Here is a 19,502-nt window from a genome sequence, read left to right on the forward strand (position 1 = left end):
ACAACTTAAAAAACTCATCAATTGAAATATACGTAATAATATAAACTCGTACTTATAATTTCATAATTTCTCAAGTAAGAGACTATTTATTATTCATTGTGATGTTTGGAAATAATAATTTTACAGGGTACTTATAATATACAAATTATAAAACAGTATATTTAAAAAAAAATAACAATATACATTATAACTTAACCTATATATAGCAATATTTAACATTAAATATTTATATCAATAATTACAAAACAATTGCCTAATATTATAAAGTAAAAAAATAATTGTATACTACAGTATATAATAATACATAATATTTTATATATTTTATCTTAACTAATAGATATTTATAAAAAAAAAAATAATAGGTAGTTACGAGTACATGGCACCGAAAAAAGGTTAAATACCTATTGTATGGTCGATTACAATTACAAAAAAATATTTTTTGTTTTATACCAATAACAACATTAACGTTGATTAAAAATTTCCGTTTTTTCACAAAAAAAATAATAAATGTTTTTTCAATGGAAAAAAATAGCTATGCACTTTGCAAAGTGCGTCGTTCAATCGTTTACTGCAGTCCATTTAGTGTTTTGGTCGGTTGTGAGTCGTACGTCGAGTCTTGGATTTTTTTGCTACTGCACTGGCGGAAGACGACCGCGTCGTGCACGGTGGGGAAGAATCGCACGGATTTCACGTCGTTATTACATCGGACATACTCCAACGAGCTGTCGGGAACGGCGGCCAGATATACGTCGAACCCGTCGGACACGAGCGATTCGATCGACTCGGACAGCATTTTCACGCCGGCCGCGTCGGCGTACTGCAGGGCCGCCATGTCCAGGACAACGCACAAAGGTCGCCGGCCACCGGTCGCGTGCTTGCCGTCGACCACGGTCACGGTCATGGTCATGGAAGCGTCGTCGCAGCCGGCCCTGGTCACCTCGACCAGCTTCCTCTTGAACATGTACCTGTTGATCACGTTCAGGCTACCGGCGTACCGTACGATCTTGACGTCGGGCACTTCGACGGCGTCGCCGTACAGGTCCAGCCTCACGTACAGGTCGGTGTCCGGTAACCGGCCGAGCTCGTGCACTTCGTTCAGCACCCCCTTGACGAACACGAACAGCAGCGACACGACCACGCCGACCATTAGCCCGGTGTCGATGTCCAACACTATGACGGTGGAGTACGTGACTATCCACACGGCGCCGTCGGTCTTGGACTTGCGCCATATCTCCGGGAAGTCCAACACTTGCAACAGGAGACCCTTGAGCGCCACCACGATGATGCTGGACAGCACGCACCTGGGCAGCGGTTCGAAGACGACGCCTATCCAGAGCAGCACGACCATTATGATGCCCGCGGACACGATGCTGGCCATCTGGGTCTTGCCGCCGACCGTCTGCTGAGAGGCGCTACGCGACGGCGACGCGCCGCTGGGCAGGCACGAGAAGAACGACCCGACGACGTTGCCCAGGCCCTGGGCCAGCAGCTCCTGGTTGGTGTCCAACGGGTATTTCAGTTTTTCCGACACGAGCAACGCCAGCGACATGGTGATCGAGTAACCCACCAATGCTATTACGCATGCGTCCATGAACACCGCCGAAAACAGTTTGACTGGCGGCACCTCGAACGCCGGCAGGCCTGATTTGATTTCACCCATCTGCAATATTATGATTGAATAATTTAAGTTCATCACATTTAAGCATTGCGTATTTTAGATACGTAAGTTTAACTTGGCCACCTTAAAAGTTCAACGCCAAAAGTCAAATGACAAGAGAACCGTAGTTATGCAATTATTATGCAACTCATATATTATTTTGTAAGATTTGAGTACACGCTTACTTAGTTCGATACAATTATACAAATGTGCTATAATATGTATGTCTTCAATGCACGTATGTTTGTTATTTATTTTTTTTGCATATTTTAAATTTGTCATTTGGGAAAACTAATTATTTTATAGGTATTATATATTGCTGTGATGCGACCAAGCGCGTAAAGTGGGCCTAGATTATATATATGGCGAATGACGAAGAGGAAAAATATTAACTAAAGAATTCTTTGAAGTGTGTGATGGTCGCAAGGATATTCCCAGATTTCTATATTATAATGCTAATTTTCTAAGGAAAGTATTATTTATGAGTTATGACTATAGGTACATTTTAAAATTTCTGTTCCATACTCATAGTATTACTAGGTATTAGGTATCATTTGATAATACTTGAATTATAAATATTTAAATATAAACAATTTTTTAAAAACTATTAAATAAGGTAAATATTTTGCCCGATAATCAGATCAAATTTAGAACCTTTGTTGACTTATCGATAATTACAGTTGATAACTATAGAGCCACGTGAATGATCTGTGTATTTACCTGAACCATATCATAGTCCTGGGCGATAGTGGTCACTTGGAAAAGCACGGTGGCAACGATCGTCACGATCAGTTCGATCGGCAGCGGCATGCACAGCTTGCTGTTGATCCTCTCCTTCAGGTACTTGTTGTACACCAACAGAACGGCGATGGTTGTGACGGACACGGCCGTCGTCATCCAGTTGATGGTGTGGAAACGGTCGGCGAAATCGTAGAACGTGTGCGGCACCTGCATCATGCCCACCCGCCGGGCCACGTCCACGCCCAGCAGCTCCTTGAGCTGTGACGTGAGCACGATGACGGCCACGGACGCGGTGAAGCCGCTGACCAGCGTCTCCGACAGCACGGTGCACAGCAGCCCCAGCCGGAACACGTACATGAGCAGCTGCACGAGCCCGGCCACCATGGTGACGGCGGTGGCCACCTGGATGGCCGTGTAACCGGTCCCGGCGTCGGCCCCGGTGCCGTCGGTCGCGTACATGGTCACCACTTTGCCGGTCATCAGGCACAGGACGGACAGCACGCCCAGCGATATGTGACGGGACGTTCCCAGCAGGCTGTACACCAGCACCGGGAACACGGCCATGTAGAGGCCGACGGTCGGCTCGACGTTGCCGAGGATCGAGTAGGCCATACCCTGCGGGATGTTCAACACGGCCACCGCGATGCCGGCCATCGTGTCCTCCGCGAAGTCCTCGGACCAGCGGTAGTTGAGGAACAGCCAGTCAATGGACGGTATCGTCTTCCGCACGTAGTCCATGCACTTCCGTTTTTTCTTGGGCGGTTTCTTCGCGGCCGGCCGCCGATCCGCCATGGCCGGGGCGTTGTTGTTGGCCGACAACGCGTCCACCTGGTACACGTCCCGCTGCGTGTTGATTTCCGGTTGACGATCCATCATCTCGGTCTTGGCGTCTGTAGGGGAAAAAAAAAACCGAAAACCTTACAATATGTCACAGCTGTCGCACATGTTTAAAGGGGAATTTTTTTTCAGCGTATAAACACGTTTGTACGAAAAATTCAATTCGATTCAAATTCAATTTGATTCGGCAGTATAATATGTATTTCGTTTAAAAATTCATATTCGTCGATAAAATGGTTTAATTTTAAAATAAAAGTGTGGACAATAATTGTTAACGGTGTGTTTACCTATGATCCCGTTGACGATCATTGTATTTAATAAATTGAAACTTTAAATCATTGTATAATATCTTCAAACAAATAAAAAAGAGCAATCAGACAAACTACTGTGCTAACGACGCGCATGACATTATGCGCATGACATTATGCGTACACTAATAATATGTTGTGTGAACTATAACACATTCCCGAATATCTGTGTGTTATATACTACTCAACATTTGTATTTGATTTCAAATTTAGCTACGTCCAATTGATATAATATTAAGTGAAGTGTTGATGACATAATATTGTTAATCACGTGTCACACTTTATGTATTGTTCATATTCCTTATCATATTATAATAAGTACGTATTAAAATATAACACTATAATATCATTTGAATATATTATATTTTGATGACCAATAAGTCAACCGAATTATAATTCAATTTGATCAAAATTTGACATTATTACGTTTTAAGAAAATAATAACTTACACCGTGTAACATATTATTAAATTAAAACTACATTTTTGAATTTCATTGTTGTTTATGTTCCCGCTATTTTAGATCAAAAAAGTGATCTTAATGTGTTTTAACTTTGAAGTAGCTTTAACTTCTTTCTGCCTATTGAAACATTTAAAATTATTTAGCATACTTAAATTTTTATAAAGAGGTTGAATGAAAATGGAATTGAATTTCATGAAAGTTTAAAAAAAATGTCATAAAAAAAACAAACTTACACGTGCCTTATAATACTATTTTGTTTAGATTTTTTTATCATATTTTTTGTAAGTATTTATTTACTTTCAATTGGCCATTAAACGATATGAATAACAAATTATTGTATTTTATCTTTGACAGAAGCTAATAAAAGATATTTATATCTATGTTATTTAATTTTATCATTGCATCAAATAAATATTTATTCATTTCAAACAAAAAATATTTTGCAATAGAACTTCTTTTTAAAACAGCATAACAAGTATGTAGTTAATTTTCAAATTACATTTAAGAACATTTAACTGCACTTGCTATACTGCCATCTCAAAATGTACTTGTGAAAATCAAATGGAGACAATATTATGAGTGAAAAAAGTAGCTAACTTGCAACCGAAAAATTGTGTAACCTGGACCACTGTCGTTGTATTATACTATGCTAATGATGTTACAAGACTTTTTTTTAATATTTTATGATGGCTTACTGTGAATTATTATATAATATTTAACTTAAATAACTAGGAAAACTTTTATGGATAAGAAGTTGTGATAATTAATATTTAATGAAAACTTAATTAAAACTAGTAGTACATAATATGAAACCTAGGTAATATTAATTACGGATGAATTCTAAAATAATGAACCATTAAAATATTTTATTCTATTATATGTTTTAAAATAATAAATCATTAAAACTCACTCATTTTTGAACTACGATGAAATATGTTTAGTTCTGCGTATAATATAATAACTAGTAACAAAACTAGGTAGGTACTTGATCACCAAAAATCTATTGAAAATAACCAACGCACCTTTGATGAATACTATTAAATGGGAACATGATTTTTCATCATTTTATATTATATGTAGAAGTGAAATATTTTATCTAAAATTGTCAAGTGGATCGAATTAAAATTATACTTGTGAATCACATTGTTAGGTATAGCCGTATAGGTAGCGAAATAAGTATATTAATATTTGTGTACTTCACCTGTAATAAAACAATACGGCTTTGACGTAAAATTAAACATCATTTATTTTGTTGAGTGGTTTCTGAATTAATTTTAGATAATCATAAAATAGATGCCTTATTCATAGTTCATACATCTTGATTTTAATGATAATGATCTGTTAAATATTATTAACCACAATTCAAAATAATTGTACAAAACGTGATCATGACTTATTCTGTTCGTTAAAATCATAAAAATATATTTGTGATTAGTATATCATATTCGATGAGTTATCAGGTACTATTGTATGCACTACTAATAAATTATCTCATCAACCGTGTCAAGTATCAACAACCATGATAGAAAAATAAGTTAATATTATATTGTAATAATTATTATAAATAATAATAATAAAATATAGCACGATACAATCACAAACAAGTAGGTACCTAGCTAATATAAAAAAATAAAAACATATATGTATATTTTCAATAAATTAAATTAATTTGTAATGAATAGTTGTCAAACAGTGCCTACTAAGTAGACATTTTAATGATTATTATTAAAAAAAAAAACCAAACATATATTTAATATTTTTTATATTTTATTATGATGAAAAAAATTCTAAACTGATCCAAAAGTTATAATAGTAGTTAAACCGAAATTGCGACAAATCGTAGAAATATTTTGTTTCAATATAGCCACGAAACAAAATTGTATGGTTTTCCTAAATCACATAAATCGTATAAATTATATAAACTATAATATTAAATGATGCTGCCGTACATTTTGCAGGCCACTATAATAATGTGTAACTCCTGGTGTGAACAGTGGACATGATGACCATCCGGTATCCAGTGACCAGTGTCCATATCCGCAACAGCTGGAACGTGTACCTAACTACCTATACGTTTTATCGGTGCACCTAACCGCTATAAGAAACCATTAATAAAACAATAATAAATGTATGGATAACCACAGTTATAGATATTTCATACATGGGTTTAGATTACAGAATTTAGTTTACATTACCTATAAAATATCTATAATCTTGTGAATAACTTCGTTACTGATAACTGATATAATTTAGGTTGTGTAATTGACAATATTGTATTACGCGATACTACAATAATAGTACAATTTATACCTCTACAGGTGTAATAATATTATGTACAATCAATAATATTATAACAATATTACACGTCATATTAATTGGTTTAATTCAATTAGAACTATTTTTATCTATCATAAAACTATTTAGTGTTAAATAAATTATACATAACACCAACACTTCTAAATGCATAAACTTATCTCGAATGTAAGTTTGTAAAATTATAACGCACGGTGTTGCATCATATAACATATAAGGTTGATGTCACCGTATTATCCTAATCAACCTAAGCTATATTATGGGTCCTAGATAAATGTACAATAAAATTTACGAATTACTGCAGTCATATAGATTTATAACAAACATAAATAACGAGGTACATAGAATATTATAATCTTACTAACAGCAAACGATTTTATATTATAATATAATTATAAATGATGTATTTATAATACCTCTAAATCAATAACATTTTATTTAGTTAACATAAAATTCGTTCATTTTACTTTCATAGGGACTATTTTGTTATTGGTGTGGTCATCTAAGTGATTATTACACCATATACTCCATTGATCATAATATTATTGGTGTTGTACCTACAAATTAATTCGTATGTTTCGACAACATAAAATTGTTTAGTCAAGTTACTACCTACTATAGTGTTATAAATATTCTAGTATTTTAAATCTATACATATTAATGAAAGTTTGAATATTGTGTTCCTACATTTTTCTTCCAAACGTGTTATTAAATGATCTGCATTTCCAAAAAAAAATTCATGCAATAGTAAGTTCTATTGATTTATAAATAATTCACATATCGATTAATATTTCGTAAAAATGTCTCTATATCCTTTCAAATTGTATGTCCATTAATAGGCAGGTACCTAGTTATTGTTTATTTTTTTAATTAACATTTTTATAAAATCTGAGTAGAGTGAGTATAGGGGCTATATAAGTAGTAACATTAAATTTAGTTAGGTATGTTGTATGATGTATATATCTCAACCATTTTAGGGAAAATCAAGTTACACATCAAGTATTCATATACAAATGTTGTGTTTTATTATTATTTTTAGGTTTTAACTAAAATGTAAGCAAAATAATGTAGGTAATAATTCACACGAATGACAAAGTACGAGAATAAAGACTTTTATCAATAACGAAGAAAGACATAATTTCTGTACGTTTAACTTGACCGTTTTTACCATATTCAAATCATACTTGATACTTCGACATTTGTATAAATTGTTAGTAATATATTTAATTTAATTTATGTTTCTAGTGACAAATTTAATACCATTAACTAACCATCTGTCAAGACTCAAGACGAGTAGTATACATAAATAATAGCTGTGTATGTGTGCCTGTGTGTGAACATACTACATGAACAATAACTTGACAAGTTACAAGTTGACTAGTGAATACAACATTTTTTTTTATAAACAATAAAACCACAACGATATTATATCAACAGTAAATCCATATACATTGTACTTGGCATAAGTATTAATGTACATTGTGTAAATCTTATAGCCAGTATTATTTTTAATTAAGGAACAATACAATTTATAACTAATTTAATACTTAAAGTTATTCAGAAACAATCAAATTATTTCAAACAATTTAATATATTTATATTCAAAAGAAGATAAATTTATATATTTTCATATTATAACATAATATATAACATAGATATTAGCAATAAACTTCCTGTACCTAGTAAAACATAAAACTGATGTAGAACTAATGTGTTTGCTTGATTAAATTGATAGGAAAAAACACTTGTTGCTCGATACAATATTTCTATATAGTATAGTATCATCTTACAATTTATTAACTATTAAGTATTCAGATTATTCAACCGAAATCTAAATACAACAATATTATGCCTGCTTGTGAAACGACTTTATGGGTTATTCATTTTATTATTGTTTGTTGAAACGTAAAAAAAACCATATCTTAAATAATTAATATTATATACAGTTATTTTTTTTTCATGATGGATGATTGTATACCATATATATAAGGATATAATATTATGTTTATTGTTTCGCTTTGTGATCACATTACTAATTTAAAAGTCCGAAATTAACGTAGGTAACAAAAAAAAACAAAAAACAATTAAAACTCCTCTATAGGTTAGGTAGTGGGCGGTTAGGTGACTAAATGCGTTCAACATTCAACATTTCGTTGACAATATTTCTGTGAACTTAACACGGGTGTTACGTGGGTCGACGATAAGTTTTAACGTGACAACGGAAAAGGAAAAAAAAAAGAAAAACGGAACATTAAAAGCCGTCGTCGCTATAAGCGCGGTCGTTTTGTCGCCGAATAACATTTTGTCGTCCGTGTACGTTATTACACGGAGGTGTGCACATTACGTATAAATTACAACAGCTTTGTACTAGAATCTTTATATTGTATATATAGGTACCTACACATAGATACATGTATAATATTATAATATTATATAGGTATTATATTATTATTCACAGTGGCGCGATATACAGGGTGTAACAGATATAACTGACTTTTGGAATAACTTTTGTTCTAATCAATTTTTATATATATATATAATTTGTCGTCACTTGCGTTACACGTATAATATTATAAAAAAATTATTTTTATTTTTTAATACTAAAAATAAAAAATTTAAAATTCGATTTAAATTTTTTTGTTCAAAATAGCCAATTTGTGAATCTGATTATAAGAACAACTTTGATAGTAAAAACATTTATCTAAGTCAAGTATTTATTTTGCTGACATGAGTATATTTCTTAAATTATTTACTAATCATATATAGTTTTAACAATTTTTGTCATACTAAACGTATGTGGCATAATTTTTTTTTTGCTTTTTCGTCAGGTCTTTTTGTTACACCTTGTACACATATACATTTCGAATTCCGGCCGGCCGACGACGAAGAACGTTTTTCTTTCACTTCAGTCTATTATAATAATATAACATAATATTATTATCATAATTTTGTTTGTTTTGTGTCATATTTAATAATACTGATGTGACGTGTACACTCAGCGCAGCAGCCTTTGCCAAGTCGTCGGCGTTTATTACTTCGGACGCACGTGCTCGTGGCGGAAGGGCAAGACGGAACGAAAAGGACCGTCGAAAGCCCATTATAGACGTATCCATATAATATTATTATACGCGTGTGGATCACGACGGCGAGCTCCACGTGACTTTATAACGTCTCGAGAAGAGATCCGGTGCCCCCCCCCCCTGTCGCCCGTCAGCCCCGCGAGAACTCTAAAAATAATGTAATTTAATTAATGCGATGTTTACGCAGTCAGTGTCCGGACTTGTTGAATGATCTATTCGGGTTTTAATGCACGGACGTGTATATAATGCATGTGTATAGTATACAGTGTTGTACGACTCGTATAGTAATAATAATCGTACTTGCTGCAGTATAATATAATGTATTGTATATATTATTATTATTATTATTATATATCTTTTGTCAGCTCATAATTCATTCTCTCCTGGTGGTGTTTTGACTGGGCCGTCACCGTCGTCGTCCGTCGTGTTCCGCGCGCAGACATACCAAAACACATAATAATAATAATAATATACACAATGCGCACGCCATCCTTCACCCTGCTCTCTCCCCCCCCGATGTAGCCGGGACCCTGCTAGCCCTATCTCGTTGCGTTTAACCAAATACACATGATAATATACACAAACACGCCGGAGAAGAACCACACCAAACGGAGCTACTCGAGAGGGTGCTGTATAGGCTTTACACGAGACTATCCGGAGTCGTACTATAAATATTTACCTCTACGCGGCCGCCGCCGTTAACGCGCTCGGAGACTTTCGTCGTCGCCCACACACGTAGAGCCGGTCCCTCGTGTAAACAGTTCGAAACCAATATAATAATAATAATAATATATACATATAAATCGAAGCGGTCGCCGCGCAGCTCATACAATATACATATTATTAAACATAAATTATTATATATATAGGTACGTGCGCGGTCAGCTCCGACGGACGTGTAGGTATAATATTATTATTTATTATCGCGCGGAGAGGCGTTTGCGGGCGGACAAACCGCGCGAAGTAGGTGTGTGTGTGTGTGTGTGTGTGTGTGTGTGTTTATATATAGTCATATAGTGACTATCCTGTATAATATTGCTGCAGCAGGTAGGTCGACTGGACTGTGAAAATCGTAATAATGGCAATATTGTGGCGCACGCGGATCTGCAGAAGGAAAACAAACGTGAATGGATTTTCCGACCGACATGCGATCGTCGTGATACAACACTACGGAGGCCACCGCTGCACCAGTCCAGCCTGTTCACACGGATCGTGCCGAAGTCTTTGCATTCCACCTAAGCGACCCTACAGTGACTAACCTGTATAATATCGCTGCAGCGGGTACCTAAACAACCGCGCCGGAGTCACGACTGGGCCGTGAAAATCGTAACAATAGCAATATCATCGGATCAGAAGGAAAACAGACGCGACTGCACTGGAAAACGTACACTCGTAAACCGTCGCGGATATGCCGGCAAAATGGATTTTCCGACCGACGTGCGATCGTCGTAATACAACACTACGGAGGCCACCGCTGCACCAGTCCGGCCTGTTCAGACGGATCGTGCCGAAGTCGTTGCAATCTGGTTGCATTCTACCTATAATACCTACCTTAGAGTGGTCGGCCGAATACGAATAAACGACAGAAAATCATATTACGCGGCGTGTATGAAATCTCGAATACCGCTCGAACGATGGTATAATAATATAATATTATTAGTATAGTATTATTAGTAGGTAGGTAGGTAATAAGATAACAATTTAGGTATCATGGGGAAAGAGAAAGAGTTTTTCGGAATAATATCACTGCAGCCTGCGAGCAAGTTTTTTTTTCTGATTTCAGATTGTCTAACAACAGAAAACGAACCATATAGTATGACGTAGTGTATTATGTTTTGGAAACATTTTCCATCGCTTTACAATTTTACATAATATGGATACCTAGCTAGAGATTAGACCGGACCGGTGTAGTTAATTACAGTGGCAGTGTTTCGTCAATAAAAATATTGAGTACAAATTAAATGTTATATTGTTTTCACGTAACTCGAATGTTAAAACTTTAATTTTTCAACAACTATGATATTTTTATTCTATATGGGTTATTCATTTTGTGAACAAAAAACCTGAAAACCTAACCTCTGAAATATGATATATGTAACTATATATTATATATATATATAAGTATATAACTAAATATTTTAAAACTAGGTATATAGAAATGTACCGTATTCCACTTTGTTTAAATTATTTTATTATTATTTATGTTAACGGGTGATCAATCTTATTATTTTTTTTTTAACTGCGTGAATGAAATTACTTTATTTATCAGAACAGTAAAACTAGTATTTCATGGGTTTCAGATAACATCATTTTTTCCCCGTGGTTTTAATAAAGTATAAGTATATTGTAACTATCGTTGAGTTATTACTTGATAAAATATTTATAAATATTTATAACTCTTAATTTATATTATATAGTCTTCAAAAAAAAAACTAAAATACGATAACTATTATTGCGTGCTGCGTTAGTTATGATCAGCGGTTTCATTCATTTTTTATTTTATTATTTGTAATTATTTTTTATACACTATTTGGTAAATTTATTATTTTGGGAATTGATAATATAATTATATTTTCTACATATGGAAATAATTTAATTTTATCTGTTTCTATACAAATAACATAGATAGTTGTAATATAAAATAATTTCTGTGTTTTTGTGTGTTGTACAAATAACTATTGTAAAATATAACGGAGTAGTTTATTTTGTAAGTTACGTACATTATATTGTCTATAATGCAACCTTAAAAACTTAAATCAATTTATTGATATGATTATAGTTTATAATAATTTAATCATACATATTAAATATAATCATTAATTTTATAATAATTGTATGTAAAATAAATGTTATACAGTGAACAATTTTCATATTATGCTGGTATCTATAAATTTAAAAATAATTATTTATATTTGTAGGCATTACATGTTTTATTAAAATTCTTTACATCACAAAAATATATAATTTTAATGTGTAATATAATTTATAGTCATATTATTTCATAATAATATATTGTCAAATACAATAATTATAAACTTTAACACTTCATTATAGTTTTTTTTATAGTTATGAGTACACTAAAGTAATAAGTATACTTTAAATACTGAATTGATAATATAATCGTATTATATTAGTAATAATTTATTACTTATTAGTTGTTAATTATTATACATAATAATTAATATAGGTAGGCATATAGCACATAGTGATATGAGTTATGATTTAAAAAAGTCTGTATAATGAATAATAATATAGGTAATATGTTATTTATCTTTAATTTCATGAAAGTAATTGGGTACAAAGTTATAATATTGTCTTGAAGAAATTTAAAATTATTACATATTATACACATCCTAATATATTAAATATTAATACAAATAGTTGCTAATTAGTTTTGCACTAAAGTGCAAATATTGATTATTCCTAAGTATCCAAACACAAATTATAGTGATAACAATTACTATATAGCTGATAATTTTTATAGTAAGTGCCTACACTTAAAAATAGTTGAGCATGACACTTGAAATATATCTGCGACCGCATTTAACCCGTATCTCAAAATGCCACCAATCAAAAAAATAGTTTCTTAAATTATAACTAGAAATATTACTGATCATAATAATAGCTTGTAAACATGCACACTGCAAAGACGTTATCATAAATATTTGTCTTTACGTGGTAGGTACTATTCGATTAGATAATAATTAAACAATAGTTAGATGTAGGTAATAATATTTACAATATTTTGTTGGAATAGTATGCCTCTTCGATCAGCTGACATAACTACAACTGTATGCTATTAAGATCGCCGATAGCTAATTGCATTGAATATAAATACTAGTATTTAAAATCAAAGCTAATAGGTACCAATTATGCCAAATTAATTTTAATCTTGTCAATATTAATATATTTTGGTGTCAAAAAATAAAAACTCTTATAAATGATCAAAGTAATAATTGAATTGATGCTTTTATATACCTACCCTAACTTCTCATCGCGTGTGTGCGATACATCTGGCTATGGTGACCGAAATTTCAAGCTTGGAATGTTTTTGTAATTATTTTACCAAGACAATAATAAGTGACTTTTAGATTCTGAGAGACACGTGCAACAGATATAAGAAATAATTAATAGATATTATCACACAACGTTTCACGACAGCATTCAGTATAAATATAATAATATAATACATACATTTTCAGTGACCTATTCATCATCTCCGCCCTCTAGACTAACATGTGTTCATTTCGGGAAGTTGGTGATTGCGCGTATGCGTGAACGATGAAGTGGTTCTAAACTTAGACAAAGGTCGTAAACACAAAATTAGAGTGATTGAAACCATACAAATATTTTGAATCAGACTCGCGAGTCACTCCAATAACTATTAAAAACGATAAAAAGAGAGACGACAAACGACAATTATTGAGATCTGAGTGTATACGGTATTCATATAAATTATATTATAACAAAAGCTGCCTTTCACGGATTTCACGATGGTTTGAACATTTATAATAATATTATTAATAATAGAACATTTTCCGCTAACTTACAATTACTACACTTTTTTTAATTGTTTGCAGTAATTTTGGTCCCGTCACCAAAAACAGTGGCGTGACGAAGGACTTTATTTGAGGCACGTGCCTCAGCTTAAAGGGTGGTGGGTGTCCTGGAGACTAGGTGCATTTCACATATAGTAAATAATTTATTAAGTACACACTAAGACTCAGCCAATCATTCTCAGTTACCATTTAAGTAAATACGTAATTATTTATACAAGTAATTATAATTACTAATATAAATTATTGTGCCTCATAAGTTAATGAAGTTCGCCACGCCACTGACTGAGGAAACCTCTTATCGGTGATACAGGAGAATCTAATCTGAACTCCTAAATGTAAGAAAAAAAATGTATATAATGATTAATGATCTAAAATATTACATTCGGATACGACGAGGACGGACATGGGACATTACGGACAACGTGGCATCTACGCCGCACGATCTCTCGCGAAGACGTGATCACCGATGCAATAATAAGAAAATAAGATATAGTAAGAAATAATATGATATAAATCAGATAACAAGATGATAATTTTATTGTGATTGATATTTGGCAATGCGATATATTGTATAATATATGTGACGATATAGCAGCGTGTACGTTTTGATTTGATAAGGACGAAGAGCAAATTTCGTAAAATGGGGTGAAACGAACCGTTGACGAGTATACTCGTGGCACGCATCAAAACTACGTGAGCAATAAAACTACCCCTTCCAATCACGACGTCTGTGTACGTCGTGTACTCGTGTGACACATACAATCGCACATAGTATGAGGAGTTGTGTGTGGGTGTGTGTGTTTGAGAGTGTCAGAGAAAGACCGGTGGGGATAGGATTTGTGGCGGGGAAGCTTTCAACGAAATGAAACCATCAACGGAAGGACACACTGATATATGTGTATTGTATATATATATAGGCCAATAGCATCAGACCTCCTCTCTGAGGAAAATAACGAATATTTGCCGCAGTCTCGCGGAAAGAAAGTAATCACACCGCCGCCACCGCCGAATAAGAAAGCGCCTCGACGGGGTGTGGGAAACGCAATGGGGTCGAGGGGTTGATTTATGTACGATCCGTATGTGTGGACTGCGAAGATGATAATATAACTAACGAAATCTTGTCGATTGAACGTCCTGTGGATTTTCTAACGACTATATAGGGTTTTTGCCACGTACACACACGTTGTTATTTTAGTTTATATTATATTATTTTTTTATTATTATTCGTCTCAGACACATTCACAGTCACTTTTTATACATTCAAATCGTTCGTTTTTATTCTCGTGCCCACTGGAAAAACCATTCTGTTGTTCAAACTACGATTTTGTAAGAAAATTGTCTACGAGTATTTAAAATTTTTCAACAGCGTTGATAAAGTTGTTATTATAATATTAATATATTTCTTTTACGGACCAGTCGTATATCACGAAACAATCAGCCTTGAGCTCAACTCTGTGTGTCAGATGTTATGACTAACTATGACTCAACTGGTCGGTTCATAGTGAAACAATAATATTATGAATCGCAACTCGCAAGGTATTAGTGTTTATCAACAAGCTTTTTCTATTGTTTTTATATTCAAATCGATTGTATACCGCACAAAAAACTTATAAATATATGATATATGCTGCAGCTATCTATATTATCTAGAATAATTTAAAATCCTACGAATTCATTTTTGGGTTATCTAAAGTGGCCACGCATATGACAATAGAAACGATAACACGAACCGCTCCGGAGCTGCTACACAATAATAATATTATATTGTGTATATTCTGTTAGGCTTACGGTTAGTCGTTGTACATAATAATATTATTATTTATGTGTGTTAACTTGTAGTAAAGTTTTTGAACCACGCAATCAACTTATCTCCATGAATCATGATTATTAAATTATGGTACTACATAAATTTCCGAATTGTATTTGATGAAAATGTATAGACAGTCACCTCCCACCGTGTAAATGGAAGCATAGAAGTAGGTAAGTGTTCATTGTCGGTTATTTTTTTTCTCTCAACGGTTAGTTAATGAAAATAACTAATAAGGATCGAAACGCGTATTGTGTGACGAGTTGTAGCGGTAAAGAGTTTAAGCTTTTTAACAGTTCAGACGCATTACCTTAATTGAATAAATATATTTGTAGAATGCGTGGTCGTCGGTTACAGTTTTTAGTAGACGATAAAAATCCCTTCCGAGTTCTGACGAATCACTACCGTAAATATTTAATTTATAAACGCACTATTCGAAAAACACATACGATTTTAAATACAACTTAGATTTTGGTAATTTCGTTGGACTATTATGACACTATTGTTATAAATTATAATATGTCACATAGAGCTTTCCATATTGTATTGTACCTATTTTATATTTTTATATAACTTAAACTATTGACTTCTAAAGTGTAATATTATATAGTTTTTAGCTATTACAGTAAGTTAGTTAGCTATTACTATTAAGCCAAACCATTTTCAAAGTGATACATACAAACATAGTATAATATTTCCGTCGGAACTCGAAAAGTTGATAATAAATGTATAAAATATGACATAATCTCATAACTGATATATTATATTAATATTATTATTCATTTTGTATTAATTCATTAACCATTCGATGGAGTTGTTTCGATCGTGAGCCATGATAATTTATTAGCCGGGTTTAATATAAACGTCCAGTTACCCTTATATCCATCACGTGATTTATGTACGATACTAAGCTAAAGAAATGTTAGTTAAATAAACGTTCCATATTATTATATATACCGCCGCAAGCCACTCGTATCTAATAATTGTGTTCGTAATAATTGATAATAGTATTTTATGAGTTATTCGATTTTATAATAATACCTCCGCGCGCGCGTATAATCATTAAAACAATTTATATGGACACAAATTGGTTGACGGGCATTTTCTTCCCAACTATTTTTATTCATGAGACACATTTCCTCTCCGACATGGATCATTTTCTCCTCGTGTATATATTTTACGTACGGTTATTTGTGGACTGTTAATGTGGACCTATCAATACGGCACCTGACTATTAAATATCTCAAAATAATAATTAAGACATCTAAGCGATAACTACTAATGATACGAATGAGGTTGAGTGTTTATACCAAATGTTGGAGATGTTCGATAAGTAATACAAATTACAAAATGTAATTACATTTTACGACAATTTATACTACACAGTTATTGTTGAGTGTACCTACCTATTTTGTTACTGTTTCATTTTTTTTAGTAATATTATTAAGTTTTTATTTATAATGGATACATGGAGTATTACACAATATTGGCAGTATTTTGCACAGTATACGTAGGTAGGTACCTACAAATAATTGTTATAAAAAAAAAATATCAAAAAACATATATTATAATTGTAATTCAAAGACATAAAATAAAAATATAAGGTAAAGATGACGAATGGGGAAAGATGACAAATTCAGGATTTCTCAAAGTTTATCACAGATAGCAGCACGTCCCTGCGTGCATATACCTCCATGTGATTTGAATAATATGTTACTCTATATTATGGTATAAATAGTCGTATATTGACGTTGAAGCGAACTACGATAAACATTTCATTTACAGCGTATTTTATTGGAATTGTTTAATGTCAAAACGCAAAATATCAGCAGACCACGGTCAGTTTTTCAACTTCTTTAATATAATATTCTGAAAGAAAAACTCAAAACTAACAAATACCTACTAATTCATCAGAGACCTATTTCGTTTGAAATAGTTTTGGTTAATGATAAACGTTCTGTTAATAAAAATAGCACGAGGGGAAAGATGACGAATATAATATATAATACCTACTTATTTATATATTATATAAATATGTACCTGTGGAACTTTTGGTTGAATATATCTAAATTAATAATTATACATAGGCATCTATACTTTTTTATACTTTCGCAGTTTTTTATTCTTTCTTTTTCTCAAAATAATAACCACACATACCTTTACACTTTGGCTATTTACACTATTATACTAGTTATATAGCTCGACTTCATCTGGGGAAAATGATCTATGGATATAAAACCATTTATATAAAAAAAATTAATACTAATTTCTACCAATTTCTGCTATTACAATTATTATAATCTGTAACCAATGGCAATCATTTACCTATAAAAAAAATTTCCAATTTCCATCGTGAACCACAAAATTTTTGTTTGAGCACTTCTTTAAAATGCATATTTTAGAAAATCCTTTCTTGGACATCTAAAGCATTTAATCAACCACTAATCCAAATTTCAAGTTCATACACTTTGTAGTTTTTGGGAAGTAGCGATCAGTGGATGAGAGAGTGAATGGTATTTGACTTATATTTATTATATACTATATATAGATTGTTACTGTTATAGTCATAATGTAGGGGTAGGTGCCTTAATACTTAAATGGAAATGTCCAAAATTCACGCGGAAAATGTTCCAAAACTCGAGGAGAAAATATCCTACATTCATTCAAATTGTTTGTCAAGCACTCGAGCGCATATTATAATATTATATACCTATCAACGGTGACGTATAATAATATCATAATTGGATCGGTAGTTGTCGTATTCGCGTTATACCCTACTGCAGTTGTTCGCGTATATTGTATAAGTGTCTGTTGTCGGAAAACTTTATAATCTTCGCGACGAAAACCAGCGATTCGGGACGGTTTACAAGATGAAAAACAACCGTCGGAGGAAACGCGCCACTCGTTTTCGCAGTTATAATAATAATAATAATAATATCTTGTACAACAACGATCGATATTTATTATGGTGTTATAACGTTGTCCATCAAACGAAAGGGAGAATGACGATTTACCCCTGTTCTTGGCGCCCATTCAAACGTCCCAACATAACACGCCGCCGTGTGTCTAGATGCGGCGAATCCTACTTGAACCACAGCCAGATAACTATGTAATTAAAACTAGTTTATTGTATTAGCATAAATCTTCAAAGCGTGTGTCGTTGACGTGTGTTTTGCCTGTGTACTCTGCATTGTAGTGCGTATATGTATAGTTAGCCAGAAATGTCGTTTTGTCGGCCAAAGACACTAAAAATCGACCGTCAAGTCCGTTGACCGTAATGAATTTAATCCGTTTTCTATATACACACACAGCCACGCATTATAATATTTAGCACCACATCCACAATATCCATTCCCTGGTGGTTTTAATAATAATATACAAAACGATATAGCACACTGCGAGCGTTGCAGAGATATCAGAAGAATATTAATATTATCGGACAAATTTCTCGGTCACGTTCAATATAAAATATATGTTACTCGACTCAATGCGGAAGCTGCAGATTGTATTGTTAAAATCTTTTCAAAACTTATATTTTATTTTGTCAAAAAGTGCCCAACTACCTAATAATAGTAATTATAGGCTTAAAAATATTGACTCAGTGACAGTGTATGTGTATCATATAATTATTAATATATTATACAATATACCCATATAATAATAATAATAATAATAATAATAATAATACTATATTATAATATATTATCTATCGTGTTATAAATTATAATAGGCTGTGACA

General features: G+C 32.9%; 1 protein-coding gene across 5 annotated transcripts in view; it reads right to left on the reverse strand.

The window, feature by feature from the left end:
- Positions 1-286: 286 nt before the first annotated feature.
- The window catches only part of LOC132950545 (prestin-like), a 107,084-nt gene continuing 87,868 nt past the window's right edge, over positions 287-19,502 (reverse strand). For 3 of the 5 annotated variants that reach the window (XM_061022055.1, XM_061022056.1, XM_061022054.1), the window contains exons 3-4: positions 2,378-3,288; positions 287-1,660 (exon numbers count right to left, since the gene is read on the reverse strand). In XM_061022055.1, the coding sequence (XP_060878038.1) occupies positions 566-1,660; positions 2,378-3,288 (2,006 nt within the window). In that variant the 3' untranslated portion in view covers positions 287-565. Of the gene's footprint in view, positions 1,661-2,377; positions 3,289-3,522; positions 3,718-4,914; positions 5,076-19,502 lie in introns of those variants that run through there. The other 2 variants (XM_061022057.1, XM_061022053.1) reach the window with 2 other exon arrangements.

Source organism: Metopolophium dirhodum, chromosome 8, assembly GCF_019925205.1.
Source record: "Metopolophium dirhodum isolate CAU chromosome 8, ASM1992520v1, whole genome shotgun sequence".
NCBI lineage: Eukaryota > Metazoa > Arthropoda > Insecta > Hemiptera > Aphididae > Metopolophium > Metopolophium dirhodum.